This window comes from Callorhinchus milii, unplaced genomic scaffold (genome assembly GCF_018977255.1).
Source record: "Callorhinchus milii isolate IMCB2004 unplaced genomic scaffold, IMCB_Cmil_1.0 Scaffold14, whole genome shotgun sequence".
NCBI classification, from domain to species: domain Eukaryota; kingdom Metazoa; phylum Chordata; class Chondrichthyes; order Chimaeriformes; family Callorhinchidae; genus Callorhinchus; species Callorhinchus milii.
This window is the reverse complement of record NW_024704755.1, coordinates 13,818,462-13,837,329: the sequence shown is the minus strand read 5'-3', so window position 1 is coordinate 13,837,329 and position 18,868 is coordinate 13,818,462. Positions and strand designations below refer to the sequence as shown.

The following is an 18,868-nucleotide window of genomic DNA, read 5'->3' as shown; positions in this document are numbered from 1 at the left end:
AGAACAGAAATTGTCAGGGAGCAAAAACAGAGAAACAAGGGACTGCCATTTATTGTAACCGCACTCGCAGACAAGGTTCTCAATATTTCCTTTTAGATCCTGTTTTCTAGTGCATTCTAGTTCACCACTTCCTCTTTTGCCAGGTGACACTCACTCATTGAACAGGAGACAGCCATCTTACCCAAGTTGCTGTACCCTTTATGCATCAACAAGCGTTGTAATTATCTGAGCAGTGAACTTGCTTTCAGTGGTTGTCTGCTGGTTGTGTACTTCAGTTTGTTTGATGGTTGATTTGCGCTGGACTGTTTAAGGCCAACAGAGAAGGATTTTCTTTGTTTTCACTTTATACCACCAAGTGAATGAGCTTGCTTATTGTATTTACTTTTGATGGGTTGAAAGAAACGTTAATTCACTTACTGTATTTTTTTTGCAAACATCATGGAACAGCCTGATTGAGGAGGCGCCGGAATCCATCTGCAAACAATTGGGTAAGGACATTTTTGGAAGGATTTTAAAATATACTTTTAGAGAGAATTTTTTTTAAAAAAACTTTCTTCGCGATGATACGCAACAGCAATGTATAACTACATTTTCTGTGACTCGATGGTGTCTATAATACTCTTGCGTTTCTGGTCATATTTAGTCCAAAGAGATGAATGGACTAAATAATAAGTCCTGCTAATAAGCAGGTTCTCCACAGGGGCAACTCTGATCATGTTACAGGGTCTCCAATCATAGAACAGCATTCATATTAAGTGTCCCTCTCTCCACCCAGATTCTGGAGTTTGCTTCAGCAGGTTAACAATTGCCCCAGGACCATATGATCTGATACGCTATGTTGAATGGCCCAGTACCTGCCAAATTACCATTGTTCATAGCAGCCCCAAGAACAACACAACAACAAGATTTCATTTATAGAGCGCAATAATAATTTTGTTCCGGCTTGTGTTTTGCAAGTCATTTCCATTTCCATTTTCAACTTCCTCTTGGGGAAGTGCTCAGAGCTGTGAAAATTGGAGCAGGGTTTACCCAATCGACCCTTCTTGTTACTTGGTCTAACTTGGTGGAGCCATTGTTTTGTAGACTACACAGGCGCAGTGCAAGGTGGGTTTTGCTGTCTGGGTGCTGCTGCTTCTTTGCAACTTGAATGTCTTCTATCTCGCAGATTGTGGAGTTCTGTAGTATATTGGTTAGAGCACATGCAGGTGAGAAAACCCAGGTTCGATTCCCGAGCCAGGCGAAACCTTAGGAAAATTTCCACGCATCTCCGTTTACCTAGCAGTAAGTAGGAACCTGGTTGTTAGTCAGTTGGGGATTGTTTTTCTGGGGGTAATAATCCCTCAAAAAGAAATGTGATCACTCAATCCGCGACTGTTTGTGGGACACTGCTGTGCGCAAATTGGCTGTTGCGTTTCGCCCATAAAATATACAGTTAATTCACTTTACAGTATATTCTGTGAAGCACTTTGAGATGTCTCGACAATGTGATAAGATGCTATATCAAATGCAAGAATTATTATTATTCGGATTATTATCTGTTCATTAGATACAGTTGTCTAACTTAGTACTGAATCTTCTTGTGCTGATTATATGAAATCAAGTACTGTATATTTGTGATAAATAACAACTACAAAGACAGATGAAAGATTTTTTTTTGAACTATATTAACCTGCTTCGGTGTAATATTGTAATATTGAGTAGATATTAAACAAGAACTTTACAAGAGAAAATAATTTGCAGGGCAAGAGGGGAAATTCACCGCGCAAAAAAACATTTTACTTTTACATTGGTGTGATATTTGGTATACATTCGTTTCTCTGATATTAAATTTAATTAAACCTTCTGCTCTGCATTTGCTTGGAACTACTTCACAAGGATTTCCTGTATATAACTCTCACTGTTTTGCAATGAACTGGAAACTCAGAATCTTGAAGCTCTGGATGTTCGTCCCAATAAAATTTGATGTCTATTCCTGCACTTTTGAAGAATCCTTTGAATTGTGTTAATACTTTTCAATCAAATGTACATTCCAATGTGCACAGAAATTTACTTCACTGAAAGTTTTCCATAGTTTACTTGCAATTGTGCAACACCACTGTTATTCCAATGCTTTCCCTTTTTCTATTCAAACAGAAGGTGTTTAATAACAACTTGCATTTATGTAGCACCCCTCACGCAGTGTAGTGTCTCAGAGTGCTTCACGGTGGTAGAGCACGACACAGAGCTGGGGAGAGGGGGAGATGGCCATAGGCACGGTCAAAGAGGAAGGTCTTCAGGCACTACCTGAAGATGGGAAAGTAGGGGACAAGGGAAAGGCATAGATGAAGAATGTTCAAGAGTTTCTGAACTTTTGTATTTTGTTATACACAGTGCCTGCAGGATGGGAAACCCAAAGCGATCTTGCTTCATTGCTTTGTACAAATATATTATTGTGCTCAACCTCATTCTCCTTTGTGCCCAAGTAACTGGTAAGATGTATTCCTTCATTTAAAAATCGCTTGTTTTGTATTTTCGCAAGTGTAACTATTTTTGTGGTTTCTAAGATGCACACTTTTCCAAAAATTCATGTCTACAGAAAGAATGTTGTTAGCAGCAGCAAAGAGAAAGGATAAACCTGGTACAATAATAATTCCACCATCTTCATTACACCCACAGATAATACATTGTTACACTAACATCATAGCATTACGTACACGGCACTCCACTTAACTGCATATCGGATAATTGCATACGCCATTTAATTGCACAGTAATTTCTAGGTACCATAAATTCGCTATCTGTTTGCATGGTATTGCACTGTGCTCAAACACATATCAGATAATTGCCTAATATGCTTAACTGCATGAAAGACAGCCAAGCAAGTTGATTTCATTCTTAGTGTATAATTAGTTTTAATTTATACAGATGGCAAGGGAAAAGATGATGGAGAGAAAGACAGATCAAATGGCAAGTTAAAAAAAACGGAGAACGATTCTAAGAAAAAAGATAAGTCTGAAGGTATGAGAGTATGAAATGGGTTATTGTATGAACTTTGGGTTATTGTATACTCCATATAATTGCACGCTTTCTGTCTGGTCCGGACTCCATACAATTATACAGAGTGCACTGAATGGAAAGTCCAGAGCATTTCTAGATTATCTCACGAAGAATAAGGATAAACGATTACAGCTAATCCCTGCATGCGTCCAAATACATTTGTTAGTAATAGTTTTATTGCCTCTCAATTAATGTTTAATATCTGTGTGATGGAGTAGATGTGTTACTGTGCATGCAATAAAAATGTAAAATCTTTGTTTTGAATTTATAACAATAATAATAATAATCCTTGCATTTGATATAGCGCTTTTCACGTCGGGAGGACGTCCCAAAGCGCTTCACAGAACACACTGTAAAGTGAATTGACTGTATATTTGTGGGCGAACGCGGCAGCCAATTGCGCACAGCAATGTCCCACAAACAGTTGTAGATTGAAAATGACCAATTTTTATTATTGTTTTTGGTTTTGGAGGGATTATTATTAGGCTCTGTGTGGAGTAAGGAAACTTGCCCAAGGTTTCGCCCTCTGCCTGGAATTGAACTCAGGTCTCTCGCTTGCAAAGTGAGTGCTCTAACCACTGAGCTACAGGACTCCACATGAAATAATTTTTACCATTTGAAATAAATGGTAAAAATTATACCAAACATTGAAGAATCTGTTTTTCCTTTTTTAATTAAAATCTCTTTCAATTCATATAAAACAGGAAAGGCATGCGACACGAAGCCAAGGGTTTGTTTGAAGGGAGAGGAGGACCGAAAAAAAAAAGATTGTTTCAAGGCACACAAGTAAGTTTACGTGTATTTGAGCAGAAAATATCACACTAACACTGAAGTAGACTCTTTTCACAGGTTTGTGATATCAGAAAAGCAACCTGCTTTCTCTAGTGCAAGCCAAACTGCACTCAGATCATATAACATATGTGTGTTCAAAAATTATAGATGAGTTCAATGAGGTTAACTTAAGTAGGCTGTTTTCACTAGTTGGGGAGTCCGTTACCAGAGAGCACAAACATAAGATTGAGGCAAAGGTATCAAAAATAGAATTTAGGAGGACCTACTTCTCACAGAGGGTAGTGAGATTGTGGAAATCGCTGCCTAAAGAGGTGGTTGAAGTAGCGAGTGGAGATGCATTCAACAACAAAAAACATTACATGTATATCGGCCTTTCACGTTGGGAGGACGTCCCAAGGTGCAGGACAATCAGTGTTTCGGACCTGAGGTGGGGGTCGGATTCAGGGAGGGTGGAGGGCAGGAGGGGAAGGAGGCATGGTCAAAGAGGAGGGTCTTGAGACTGATCTTGAAGGAGGCAAGGGAGGGGGCGAGGCGGAGCGACTGTGAGATGGAGTTCCAGAAATCGTCAGGATGAGGGGAGGGAAGGGAGGGAGCAAGGAGTGGGTAGAGAGTCGAGAGGGGAGCTGAAGGCACGGTCGAAGAGAAAGGCTTTGAAGGAGGAAAGGGAGGAAGCGGCGAAGGCACTGGGGGATGGAGTTCCAGAGCCTAGGGGCTGAGAGGCTGAAGGCCCGGCCATCGATAGTAGGGCGGTTAGGGTGGGGGATGTGGAGCAGATCGGAGCCAGAGGAACGGAGGGTACGGGCAGCTAAGTAGGGGGATAGTAGGTCGGAGAGGTAGGAGGGAGCAAGGCCGTGAATGGCCTTGTAGGTGAGGATGAGGATCTTGAATTTGATCCTCTGGGGGATGGGGAGCTAGCTCCTGAGGTGTGAAGGCACTTGATGTGTGACAGACATTCTGTCAGGACAGCAGTGGTCCTGGAGTCAAGGGAGGAGGCAGAGAGATAGGTGTTGGGTATCATCCGCATAGATATGGAAGTTGACTCCATGTCTGCGTATGATGTCCCCAAGAGGGAGGAAGTAGAGGGAGCCCTGGTCACAGATGGACAAAATGTCATTTGTCACTTTGACCAGGGCTGTTTCTGTTCTGTTCGCGGCACAGAAAGCCGATTGGAAGAGTTCGTGAAGGGAGTGGCGGGAGAAGAGGGAGCGAAGCTGAGAAGCAACGACTCGTTCCAAGACCTTGGAAAGGAAAGGGAAGTTGGAGATGGAGTGGTAGTTTGAGAGCAGGACTGGTTCTCGGGAGGGTTTTTTTGGGAGAGGAGTGATGATGGACATTTTTAAAGGGGTGGAAACTGTGCCAGTCGACAGGGAGAGGTTTATGATGTGAATAGAGGGGCAGCGAGGTGGAACTGGGAGATAAGAAGAGGTGTAAGGTTGGGGTCGAGGGAGCAGTTGGTCGGTTTCATGCTGGTTATAGTGGTAGTGAGAGAGGAGTGGGAGACAGGTTCGAAAGTGCAGAGGGAGGGATGGGTAGGGGCCAGGGTGTGAGGGGGAGATGGGGAGAGAGTAGTAGATGGAAGGGCAGAGGCAGCTGAGCGGATCCTCTCGACTTTGGTTTCGAGGAAGCCCAGCATCACCTCGCAGTTGGCGTTGGAGGAGAGGATGGGCGAGGTGTGAGATGGTGAACGGAGGAGTTGGTTGGTGATGGAGAAGAGGAGCCTGGGGTTGTCCTTGGCCTCCAAGATTGTCTTGGAATAGAACGACGGTTTAAAGAGGTGAGGGTGGAGAGGTAAGATTTGATAAGGTCCAGTTAGATCTGCTGATGGACCTTTAAGTTGGATTTGAGCCAGGTGCGTTCAGTGGAAAGAGGAAGCTAGACCTTCACATGAGAAAGAGGGGAATAGTGTTTGTACGATCGGGAGATGGAAACAAGATCAAATGAAATAGGGAACGAGAAAAAAAATGGAAAAGATGTCAACATTGTAGTTTCATTAGATCATAAAGCCACATATTTTCTTAGTTGTGTTTTTTTCTTTCATTTGTTACAGATTCAATAGAAAGTGTCTCTCGAAAAGCCTTGTATTTGGGAGTATTGATGACATTCACAGCGTCGCTGAAAATCAGGGATTGAGGGTTTATGTAAAAGAGTCTAATTTCTCAACGTTTACCAAAACATACCTTTCGGCTAATTCAGCGGGTGTAAGTGCTCCCTATGTTGTGATTAATCATACCACTACTTTGTGTGCAGTACTGTAGCGTCGCTCAATCCCTCTGCCTTGCCCCCTCCCTCCCCACTTTGAAATCCCACCTAAAGACCTTCCTTTTTGATCATGAGTACGGTCACCTTCCCCCACCCCCCCCCTCCCCTGGCTCAGGTTCAGACTCCGCCCCTGTCAGACGTTACCCTGTGTGAAGGGCGCTATACAAGTGCAAGTTGTTGTTGTGGCTAGCGCACTCGTCTCGCAAGCGAGAGGACCTGGATTCGATTCCCAGGGAGGTTGAGGCCGGACCTTAGGCAAGTTTCCTTGCTCCACACACTTCTAGCAGTTTAGTTAGCAGTAAGTGGGAACCCGTTTGTTAGTTGGTTGGTGGATCGCTTTCCACAGGTAATATGCAATCGGCTGCCTCTTTTTGCCCACAAAATACACAGTTAATCCAGTTTACAGTATATCTATCCTGTGAAGCACTTTGAGACGTCACCATGATATGATAAGGCACTGTATGAAATACAAGGATTATAATTATTCTAACAGATACAACAACTTGAATTTATATAGCACTTCATGTGGGGTAGCAACCCAGAGCACTTTCTCTAAGAAAGAAGGAATTTTTAGCATCTTATATCAAAACATCTCAAAGCAATAGTTAGTGTTAATTAAAAATAATTATTTTTATACTGTATTCAAACATACACCAGCATGGTGACTCAAACAGCTATTAGGAGAATCACTAAATAATCTAGAGCATTGGTGATTTTGACCAAGTGACTGTGTATTTTATGGGTGAAACGCAGCAGCAATTATTCGCATACTCTAAGGTCTCCAAATTGATTACAGGGTTGAGATTCCATCTGGAATGATTCTATTGTATTCAGTCTTAACTCTGAACTGTTTTATCTGTAATTCTTGAAAGAAGTTCAATTTTAAGACTGTATTTAAGAAGTTTTGCATGCTCTGAAATGCTAAGAAGGTTGAGTACATCTCTTCTCTCACCAACATTACACAAAAGATCTTACTCCTTGATCAGAATAGAGCATTTATCATGTAAAAAGAACAATATAATGAGATTTCTGACCTTTTTGCTCACTCCTTGCTGGGGTCTTTCCTAATATTTATTCAGGTTTTAATCTGATTAGAGCAAAGTCTCTCTTTTCATGGTGATCTTCTATGGCTGTTTGTGGAACATTTCTATACGCAAATAGGCTGCTGCGTTCATCTACAAAATATACAGTTACTACACTTTACAAGTAAATGCAGTTCATTTCTTCATCTGCAATTACTTGTTGAATAAAGCCAACATTCCAAACTTGGCTCCAACGGGTTAAGTTGCTTATACTCAAGAGCTCTGCGATAGTGCCCTGCGTGGAGTACCCTACATAAGTGTGAGTTGTTGTTGCTTATACATGCCCGCGTGACATTCCTCTAGCAGTCTCTTCTATTTATCAGATCCATGATTGATCAATCAATCAAAATATTATTATTATTGGTAATATCGTGTTAAATGAGATGCATTTCAGAAATTGAGTAGATGAAATGATCACTCTCCTTGTGTTATCCAGGAAATTTATTCAAGCCAAAGCGAGGACGACAATTCTGAAATTACAGTGATATTGCCACAAGAACTGGCAGCAAAAGCCAAAGAGCAGCACAATGATTTTTCAAGGATTGTGTTTGCTGTGATTGACAACCTAACTCTTTTTGAGGTACAGGAGCTCATATTATATCCTAGCCACTTACCTAGCAGTAAGTAGTAACCCGGTTGTTCGTCGATTGGCGGATCGCTTTTTCTGGGGTAATAATCCCTTCAAAAAAAATAATAATAATTTGGTTACTCAACTCTGTTTAACCTAATTCTGGAGATTATTAGCTGCAGGTTGGCAAGAACCAAGACTTGGGGTCCCCAGAGTGTGTGTTTGAGAAACTGCTGGAGGCTAACTATATTCTGTTAAATGCATGGAGATGTCTCAAAGATGTGGTAAGGCCCTATATCAAATGCAAGGATTATTATTATTAACATTGCGTAGGGATATGTGAGTGAGAATTCATGTGTAAAGTGTTGTAAAAGCCGAGTGTTTCACTAGTGTTTCTTGCTGTGTTTCTCCACAGTTCGAGGATGACCGCAGCATTTTAAACAGAAAGGTGGTTGGAGTTATAGTGGGAAACACAAGCATTGAAAACATCACAGAGCCGGTGACTATTAACATCGAACATGATGAAACACTGCAGGTAAGGAATTCCTCAATGACTTCCACATTCATTTCTGATCCAACGAGCTCCACCAGATTACTACACCCTTGCACAGCCATACTATCTAAATACTGCTTTTCATTACAGGACAATTCATTCCATCAGTGTGTCTTCTGGCTTGATGTCGACGACGGTAAATAATAAAAAAAAACTTGGCAAGACATTTCAGATTGTATTGAAAAAGACATTGAATGGATAACTTTTAGGCAAACTTGTGTTACAGAAAGTACACCAGGTCACTGGGATCCTGCTGGTTGTCAAACAGAAACTCGGAATAATCAAACTATTTGCTATTGCCACCACTTGTCTTTCTTCGCTGTGTTACTGGTATGTGTTACACATGTAATAACAAAGAATGGAATCATAGAATCATAGATTTGTTCAGCACAAAAAGAGGCCATTCGGCCCATCGAGTTTGTGCCGGCTCTTTGAGAAGTGCAATGTAATGTTCATCCCACTCCCCAGCCCTTTCCCCATAACCCTGCAAACCCATCCTCCTCAAATACCCATCCACCGCATTTTTAAAAGTAGTTATTAAATCGGCCTCGACCACCCTTTCAGGCAATGCGTTCCAGATTCGAACAACTCTCTGTGTGAAAAAAATTCTTCTCACCTCCCCTCGGCTTCTTTTAGACACTATTTTGAATCTGTGACCTCAAGTCACCAACACACCCACCAGTGGAAACAGTTTTTCCCTTTCTAACCTATCAAATCCCCTCAGGATTTTGAAGACCTCTATTAGGTCTCCTCGTAACCTTCTCTGCTCCAATGAGAATAATCCCGGCTTCTCTCGCCTTTCCTCATAATCAAGATCCATCATTCCTGGTACCATCCTCGTAAACCTCCTCTGCACCCTTTCCAATGCCTTAACATCCTTCCTATAGTGTGGTGCCCAGAACTGGGCGCAGTATTCTAACTGAGGCCTAACCAGTGTTTTATATAGGTTAATCATAACCTCCTGACTCTTGTACTCTCTGCCCTTATTTATAAAGCCTAGAATCCCATTTGCCCTTTTTACAGCTTTTTTCTACCTGTCCTGCCACCTTCAAGGATTCATTTACCTGCACCCCCAGGTCTCTCTGTTCTTTTACCCCCTTTAAGATTGTATTACCAGCCTATATGCTTCGTGACCACATCACTCCCACCCTCGCTCGCCTCCACTGGCTCCCCATCCCCCAGAGGATCGAATTCAAGATCCTCATCCTCACCTACAAGGCCATTCACGGCCTTGCTCCCTCCTACCTCTCTGACCTACTATCCTCCTACCTACCTGCCCGTACCCTCCGTTCCTCTGGCTCCGGTCTGCTCCACATCCCCCGCCCCAACCGCCCTACCATCGGTGGCCGGGCCTTCAGCCCCGAGGCTCTGGAACTCTATCCCCCAGTGCCTTCGCCGCTTCCTTCCTTTCCTCCTTCAAGGCCGGTCTCAAGACCTTTCTCTTTGACCGTGCCTTCAGCTCCCCTCTCAACTCTCTACCCCCTCCTCGCTCCCTTCCCTGCCCTCACCATTTCCCCCCAATGCTCGGGTCCTGACCCTACTGTACAGCGCCTTGGGACGTCCTCCCGACGTGAAAGGTGCTTTATAAATGGAATCTTGTTGTTGTTATTGTTGTTGTATATTGCCTCCCCTCATTCTTTCTACCAAAATGCATTACCTCACATTTCTCCACATTGAAATTCATCTGCCATGTGTCTACCCATTTTACCATTCTGTCTATGTCTTCCTGCAGTTGGCTACTATCCTGCTCACTGTTTACCACCCTACCTAACTTGTGAACATTTGAGATGTTGTACCTTCCTCGAGCTGATACAGGGATTCTTTTAGCTCCAGCATTCCAATTCTGACTCTGATCTTCTCTCCTGAAGGATTTTCAAAGAAAGGACATGGCTTTGCATGAGGAGGTGCTGGTATCGCTGACGTACATCACCCAGATTGGCTGTGGCATTTCTGCTATCTTCTCAGCCCTCAATGTAATTCTATACTTTGTGTACAGGTAGGAAGTTCTTTAAACCGTGTTCCTGAGGGTACGTGTGTCCTGCATAAGCCCTTCGAAGGGAGAGAAAGATGCATCTTTCTCTCTCCGACGCTGATTCATTTGCCATTATGTCAGTTCCATATGTAGTTTGTGTTGAATTAAGATAAGAAAATGACACCAGGGCTAAAAAGGACAGGTTTTAAAACCAGTCTGTTTTCATTGGAACAGAGAAGGTTCAAATGCATCCAGTAGAGGTCTTCAAAATGCTAAGAAAGATCACACAAACGATTGAAGAGAAACAATATACAACAACAACGTAACTACATTTGTACAGTGCTTTTCAGGTTGGGAGCATGTCCCAAGGCGCTGGGTAATTTGGGTATTAGGATAATATAAAATGTTTTGCCTCTGTGCTATAATTTCTATGACTCTATGAGTACAATACACACACATACACAGTGGAAGCTGATTGCAAATTTTGTGGCCAAATGATCTAATGAACTCACTAGCTCCAGGAATTATGGAAATAGTGACCAATGAATTGCTTCCCTTGCTACAGAAAAGGGGAAATGTACAGAAAATATTTTTCCAAGCAGCAAGAAGAAACACAGAATGGTATATATCAACCACAAAATCACATTTATATTGCGCCTTTCACGTCAGGAGGATGTCCCAAGGCGCTGGACAGACAGAGTTTTGGACCCGAGCTGAAGTTTGGGGTGGGGGAGGGTGGAGGGCAGAGGGGGAAGCAGTGAGAATGAAAGCACGATCAAAGAGGAGGGTCTTGAGGTGGGTCTTGAAGGTGGAGATTTTGATTTTGCTCAAAATACAAACTAAAATTTGTAAAGCGCCTTTCAGCTAATATCATACACTTCCTTCAGAATTTAAAACAGTTTCAATGTTGTATTCCTTTAAGAAATTTCAAAAGTGATCATGCTACCGTGATCCACATCAATCTCAGCGCAGCTTTATTTCTGCTGAATATGACCTTCATGATCAACGTGTGGGCTACTTCCTCCAGCTCTGATGGTGTGTGTAAGCTCTTGGCTGTGTGTATGCATTACTCATTGCTCTGCAGTTTTACATGGATGGCAATTGAAGCTTTTCACCTGTACATCATGCTGATCAAAGTCTTCAACAGCTACATAAGAGGCTACATTCTGAAATTGGCCCTTGTTGGCTGGGGTAAGTGAGAGATATTCTCCAGTTTGCCGTTTGATCTTTGACTGTGTTGTGGCTACATGTACTAACTACAAGGACAAAGGTCATCTAAGCTGATAAAGGACAGTCAATTCACTTTACAGTGTGTTCTGTGAAGCGCTTTGGGACGTCCTCCCAACGTGAAAAGCGCTATATCAAATGCAAGGATTATTATTATTATTAAAGCCCACTCCTGCCATCTTCCCTAAAAACCTACCCTACCATTGGCTTCACCCCACTCATTGCAGTTTTTGTGGAATAGTTTTATATAGATGCTTCCTGAACCTCATAGGTAATCAATCAAATGCTTCAGACGATGATCTCTCCCCATAGCAGCCTGATTCAGTTTGTAGTGCTCTTGCCTCCGAGGCAGAAGGATTCATGTCCCAGTGTCTCGTATAGTCCAGGCTGATGCTCCAAAACTGTGCTGGGGAGTGTTGTGTTGCTGGAGGTACCATCCTTTAGATGAGATATTAAACTGAGGATCTCATCTTCCTGTTCGGGGGACATTAAAAATTGCCTGGCACTATTTGAAAAGAGAAGGGAGTTTCTCCTGGTTTCCTGGCCAACAATCCCTTGGGAAACAATGATCATTTATTTCATAGTTTTTATGGGACATTGCTAAATGCAAACTGGCTGCTGCATTTGCATATGATCTATAATCAGGACACTTCATGTAAATCCTGTGAAGCGCTTTGTCCACCTAACATGAAGAGACTACATCAAATGCAAGGAATGATTTTATATCTCTATCTTGCACACAGTAGCAGAATTCAACACATTGTATTCATTCATTTGCAGCCTTATAATAATAAATAAGAATGATGCTTGATTTTTTTGATTTTTTATGCTTGCTTTTTTATTTACACCTTATGTTTCAACAAGCACAATGAGTTTCTTTGAAGTGTGGTGACTGTCGTACAGTGTAGGTAAATGTGGCAACTAATCTACACCAGCAGAGATTCAGCAAACAGCAATAAGTGAAGTGTAAGCATGGATATTTGTTCAACGGAAATCATTTTGTTTCATCGACAGCCATGCCTGCTGTAGTGGTGATTTTGTGTGTTTCAACAAAAAAAGACAACTATGGCCAGTATGTGATTCAGAGTCAGAACAATTCTAGCTCTACCTCAGTGTAAGTTCATAATAATAAGTGAAATAAGAAATAATAATAGTTTCTGGGAAAACTATGGGAAAAGAATGCTGGGTGGTTGTGACTCTTGCGGTGTTTCATTAGAAATTCAATGGGGAGACAACATGAGTAGCACTAGTATTATAATGTAATAATAATAATAACGGTAATAATAATAGCAATAATAATAGTAATTTAATGACTATATGTTACTGTACTTTTTCTTCTGGCTCCATTAGTGATTGGTACTGACACTGTTTCAATATAAAGCACAATCCAAATGTTGAGTATAACTATGGTCATTGTTCCTCTGGACTTTCCTTTCTTAAACACTGTCCAGTGCTTTGGGACGTCCTCCTGACGTGAAAGGTGCTATAAAATTTAATTTTGTTGTTGTTACTCCCCCTGAGCTCATTCACACTGTCCGATGCACTCTTGCGCCACAATGAAGGCTCCTCAAACTGCCTCCTTTTCACAAGATTGGTTTCGATGAAGGAAGTTATCCTTCCAGAACACCCATCCTGCCGTTCTCCTACCACATCAGGCTGCTTTATAGGATCTCAAAGCTGCCTCCCTGAGGCTAAACTTCCTCCTACAAATTATACGGTTTTAAAACCCGAGCTTGATGTTCTCCCATAACCTTGATTTATCCGTTGTCCTCTGCTACTATTTTCAATCTTGGTGCTGTAGTTACCTGTGAGGTGGAAACCTTCACTATTTTGCTCAATAAAATTGGTGCATTGCTTGCCGAATAACATCATGTGTGAGGAGGGTAGATTTGTCCCCACTCCACCTGCTATTTCATAGACAAATGGAGTTTTTCACCCTGTTCTCCTGTCCTATATTCCTATCCTCATCAAAATTTAAGCCCAAATTCAAATTAAATTGGCCATTCATCTCATTGTTGTTTTTAAGATGTTCTTCGTGCAGTTTGGCATGAACTGAAAATGTTCTTGGTCCAGTTTGACGCATCTTGTCTTTTTTCAACAGGTGCTGGATAACAACGAACATTGTCCATTATGTTACAAACGGTGCTTATTTTACAGTCATATGGCTGTGCAATACAATAATATTCGTTACTGTGTGCATCATGTTGGTTCAAATGAAAAATGTTCAACGCAACTGGAATGAGAAAGGGAATGCTTGGAAGGATATATGGCTAACTTTGGGTCTATCTTGCTTGCTCGGCACCACATGGGCTCTGGCTTTCTTGCAATTTGGCCCTCTGCACATAGCTACCCTGTACCTGTTCACCATCTTCAACTCCTTACAAGGTTAGTCAATGCAGCAGTAACATCAAATCTAGTGTGTTTAATGCGTCTAGAAATATTGTTTATCATAATGTAATTATAATAATCGGAAGGTTCCTGCCAATCCCTTCAGTTCACAGTGCATTCAGCCATTATAATAATTATCCTTGCAGGTGATATAGCGATAGCATCTTCGAGACCACTCAAAGCCCTTCACAGAATATACTGCAAAGTGAATTGACTATATAATTTGTGGGCAAAATGCGGCAGTCAATTGCACATAGCAGTGTCCCACAAACAGTCATGGAGTGGATTGAGTGACCAAATTATTATTATTTTTTATTTATCTTTTGGAGGGATTATTACCCAGGGAAAAGCGATCCGACTATCGACTAACAACCGGGTTCCTACTTACTGTCTCGTAATGTAGGCTTACACTTTAAGCATTAAAGGAACTTTCCATTGTGGGAGGTGCTGTCCTTCAGATGAGATATGAAACCAAGGTGGTTTATGTGGATACTAGTTGTACCTGTTGCAGCTACGCTTGCAACCAAAGGATCCAATATGGAAGGTAGATTGATACACGGACAGACACATGGATAGAAATTTCATCTTTATACTCATCTGGGAAGACTCCTGTGTGAAGACTCCTTTCGGGAGGACTCAGTGAGAGGACTCTGTGCTTTGAAAGTATAATTTTGTTGTTGTTGCTGCGGCTTAGCTTTGTTTGTGTTCTTTATTTTGTTCCTGCTCCTTGACTACGTGGGTGCTCTGTGATGTTGGGTGCCACAGCACCATGGTCAGCCGGCGCGGCCACTAGGAGTAACTGCAGTGTGTGCGTACATACGTAGGTGCTCTGTGATGCACGATGCCACAGCACCTCTTTGACTTGGCAGCCACCAGGTATAACTGCAGCAAAACACGCAAACCTGAAAGTAACTCATAATAGGAGATACCAAAAACAAATATACCCATGTCACTCCCAGTGGCAATACCTTTCTGATGAGGTATAAATCATGTCTCTATGTCAATCGATTATTGAGATTCTTCTTGAAGCGCAGACAGACTGTTTTATTAGTATAGATTAAGGATCCCGTGACTACTTTTTGCAAGTGTAGATTATTTGCTGTACTTGGCTACATAACAACACTAACTGCAGCCATTCAACCAATATAAGTTCATAGGCCATGGCAATAGGTCAAGAGGTCCCAAGTACAGGAATTTTGAAGGTTACGTTTAGGACAGTCATCAGAAAGTATTTCTTTACACAGAAAGGAACCAACAACTATCATGGGTTAGCAGGAAAAGTGGTCCAGGCCAGGATCATGGACTCGTTTAAGAAGCAGCTTGTTACTGTAATAGGAAAATCATAGGATGGGTATTATTATTAAGAATATTTATTGCATTTAATGTAGCGCCTATCATATTGGAGATTCTCAAAGCACTTCAAAGGCAATTACAGTCAAGCATAATAACCATATTTGTAAGCATATAATAATATAATCTATTTATAATGTGTGCATGTATATTGATGATATATCTAATGTATGCAATGTCTATATTTGGAATGCTTTTTGGGAGTAATAATCACTTAAAAAAAATAATTTGGTCATTCAATCCACGATTGTTTGTGGGACACTGCTGTATGAAATTGGCTGCTAAGTTTCGCTCACAAAATACACAGTCGATCCACTTTACAGTAACTCCTGTGAAGCACTTTGAGACGTGTCGAAGATGTGATAAGGTGCTATATCAAATGCAAGGATTGTTATGCTATTATTATATAAGCAATTCTGGAAGGATGAGGTCAAATGGACCAAGGACATTCTTCATCCCAACCACTGTGGTGATCTTGTGAAGTCACTGCCTACAGATTAGTCCTAATTACTGCAATTGAAAGTGACCACATGTCAATTCTTTATCCTCCAGGTTTTTTCATATTCTTGTGGTACTGTGTTTTAAAACGGCCACCCAGACACCAAACCTCAAGCAGCACATCAGCAACATAGAGGAGGGCAGAGGGGAAAGTGACACCGTTCTACTCCGTTCACCACTGCAACCCATTTTATCAGCAAATTCTTCTCCAGATTGGAACAGCGTTTGTAAAATGCTTTATACTTGATCGAGTTCATTGTGATACATTGCATTATAATGACCCTTGGATTTGATTTAGCGCTTCATCAAGTCATCAAGTCATTGGGAGCACCTCATAGCACTTTGCTCTGACTTGTAACACCTGTGAGGAGCACCTCACAGCACGGAAACTGCTCTGGTTAAGGTCACCAACGACATCCTGACCATGCGTGACCAGGGCTCCCTCTGCCCCCTCGTACTCCTCGACCTCTCAGCTGCCTTTGACACCTTGGACCACTCAATCCTCCTCCACCGCCTCTCCTCCCACCTCTGCCTTCAAGGTTCTGTCCTTGACTGGTTCAGGTTCTACATTTCACACCACCTCCACTTCATTGGGGCAAACGGCTTCTCCTCCAGTACCTGCACCATCTTGTGCGGTGTTCCTCAGGGCTCTGTCCTCGGTCCCCTCCTCTTCACCCTCTACATGCTCCCCTTGGTGACATCATGGTGCCTTCCAGGCAGGGCGAAACCTTGGGCAAGTTTCCTTACTCCACACAGAGCCTAATAATAATCCCTCCAAAACCCAAAACAATAATAAAAAATTGGTCATTTTCAATCTTCGACTGTTTGTGGGACATTGCTGTGCGCAATTGGCTGCCGCGTTTGCCCACAAATATACAGTCAATTCACTTTACAGTGTACTCTGTGAAGCGCTTTGGGACGTCCTCCCGACGTGAAAAGCGCTATATCAAATGCAAGGATTATTATTATTATTATTATTATTATTATTATTATCTGCAGACATGGGGTAAATTTCCACATGTATGCGGATGACACCCAACCCTATCTCTCTGCCTCCACCCTGAACTCCAGGACTACTGGCGTCCTGACCGACTGCCTGTCCGAAATCAAGTCCTGGATGAAGGACAACTTTCTCAGCAAGACTGAGGCCCTCCTGATTGGCTCGCGCCAGCGCCTCCGCCCCTCGGGCACTGGCAGCATCAATCTCCACAGCTGCACACTCAAGCTTACTAAGCCAGTCAGGAACCTGGGGGTCTTGTTTGTCCCTGAACTGTCCTTTCTCCCCCACATCCGCACCATGACCAGCACTGCCTACCACCACCTCCGCAACATTGCCAGACTCTGCTGTTGCCTCACCCCTCAGGCTGCCGAGACCTTCACCCACACATTCGTCACATCAAGGCTCAATTGCAGGAACTCCCTCTTCATTGGCCTTTCCAATTCTTCCCTTCACAAGCTGCAGGTTATCCAAAACTCTCAGGCACCAGGCTCCATGACCTCATCACTCCCACCCTCGCCCGACTCCACTGGCTCCCCACCCCCCAGAGAATAAAGTTCAAGATCCTTGTCCTCACCTTTAAGGCCATCCATGACCTTGCCCCCTCCTAACTCTCTGACCTGCTGACTCCCTACCAACCTGACCGCTGCCTCCGTTCATCGGGCTCCGGCCTGCTCCATGTCTCCCGCCCGACCCGCCCTACCATCAGTGGCCGGGCTTTCAGCCTCTCTGCCCCCACACTCTGGAACTCCATCCCACGGTGCCTTCGCCTCGTTTCCTCCCTCGCCTCCTTCAAGGCTGGTCTCAAGACCCTTCTCTTCGATCGTGCCTTTGGTCGCCCTCCCATCTCTTACCCTTCCCTCACCCTTACATCAGCCCTCTGCCATGCTCAGGCCCCAACACCTGACTGTTCAACGCTTTGGAATGTCCTCCCGACGTGAAAGGCGCGCTATAAATGTAATTTTGTTGTTGTTGTTGTAGTGACTGTATTTGTAGGGGACTATGACTTTCAGCTAACCCTAGATTTGCATGAAAAACAGCAAATTGCATTTATATAGCACCTTTCGCACCACAAGATACTAGGAAGTCAAAGGTTTGCACCCAACCTGGGGATTGGAGACAAGAGGGGGTGGAATCCAGGGAGGGTGGGAGGATGTTATACCTATCAGGAAAGGTTGAACATGCGTGGCCTCTTTTCCCTTGAAAAGAGGAGGGTAAAGGGTGACCTGATAGAGGTCTTTCAAATGATGACAGGTTTTGATAGGGTAGACATAGGGTAGACATAGGGAAGATGTTTGGGGAGACCAAAACCAGGAGTCATCAATATAAAATAGTCACAAATAGATCAAATAGGGAGGTTAGAAGAAATTTATTTACACAGAGAGTAGTGGGAATGTGGAACATGCTACCACAAGGAACTATGAGCCAAATAGCATAGATGTATTTAAGAGGAAGCTAAACAGGTACATGAGGAAGAAAGGTTATGCTTGAAGGCTTAGTTGAGGAAGGGCAGGAGGAAGCTCATGTGGAGCATAAGCACCAGCAGAAACCAGTTGGACCGAATGGCCTGTTTCTGTGCTGTATACTTGAATGTATTCTAATGATCACTGAAGACACAGTCAAAGAGGAGGGTCTTGAGACTGGCCTCGAAGGAGGCAAGGGAGGAGCGAGGCAAAGGGACTGTGGGATGGAGTTCCAAAAGGTGGGGGCAGAAAGGCTAAAGGACCAAACACCAATGGTGGAGCAGGCAGGGCGAGGGATATGGAGCAGGTCAGTGCCCGGCAAGCAGAGGAAGCAGACAGTATGATAATGTTTCAGTAGGTTGCAGAGGTAGGAAGGAGGAAGACCGTGCAGTTTCCTAGAAGGAAACTTTACGTTTCACTAACGATATATATTTTCAAGAGATGTAGCTACGCAGATCTCATCTTTCCAGAATATCCACCCAACGGTCTTCCTTTTGCAACATCCAGTTGTTTTAATGAATCCGGTGACCTGACCTGTACCATGTAGCCTGGTAACCTGTTACAACTGTTAATTGTTCTCTGCGTTGAGAACCAGTCATGATGTGTTGTGAGTTAGAGGCAGAATTCCTTGTTGGGGGGGTGCTATCAGTGGATTGCTTTGCAACCAGCAGCATTTTCAATCC

At 42.9% G+C, this 18,868-nt stretch overlaps 1 protein-coding gene and 1 long non-coding RNA gene across 2 annotated transcripts; both read left to right on the top strand.

Annotated features, from left to right (window-relative positions):
• Positions 1–1,052: 1,052 nt before the first annotated feature.
• LOC121850169 lies at positions 1,053–3,812 on the top strand. Its single transcript, XR_006085484.1, has 4 exons — positions 1,053–1,104; positions 2,371–2,468; positions 2,905–2,997; positions 3,741–3,812. It is a non-coding gene; the product is annotated as an uncharacterized LOC121850169 (long non-coding RNA).
• A 1,342-nt stretch (positions 3,813–5,154) lies between these two features.
• On the top strand, positions 5,155–13,879 carry LOC103185961 (adhesion G-protein coupled receptor G2-like). The gene is made up of 10 exons (XM_042340410.1): positions 5,155–5,210; positions 5,876–6,026; positions 7,606–7,749; positions 8,153–8,272; positions 8,381–8,426; positions 8,517–8,620; positions 10,159–10,286; positions 11,185–11,453; positions 12,450–12,603; positions 13,591–13,879. Exons 1-10 carry the CDS (start codon positions 5,155–5,157, stop codon positions 13,877–13,879), a joined length of 1,461 nt encoding a protein of 486 aa, XP_042196344.1.
• Positions 13,880–18,868: the final 4,989 nt, after the last annotated feature.

Excerpts from the sequence above, each read along its gene's own strand:
- LOC103185961 (XM_042340410.1), top strand. The coding sequence starts at position 5,155 with ATGGACATTTTTAAAGGGGTGGAAACTGTGCCAGTCGACAGGGAGAGG. Across the intron at positions 6,027-7,605 it reads TTTCGGCTAATTCAGCGGGT|GAAATTTATTCAAGCCAAAG; the intron begins GTAAGTGCTCCC and ends TGTGTTATCCAG. Across the intron at positions 12,604-13,590 it reads AATTCTAGCTCTACCTCAGT|GTGCTGGATAACAACGAACA; the intron begins GTAAGTTCATAA and ends TTTTTTCAACAG.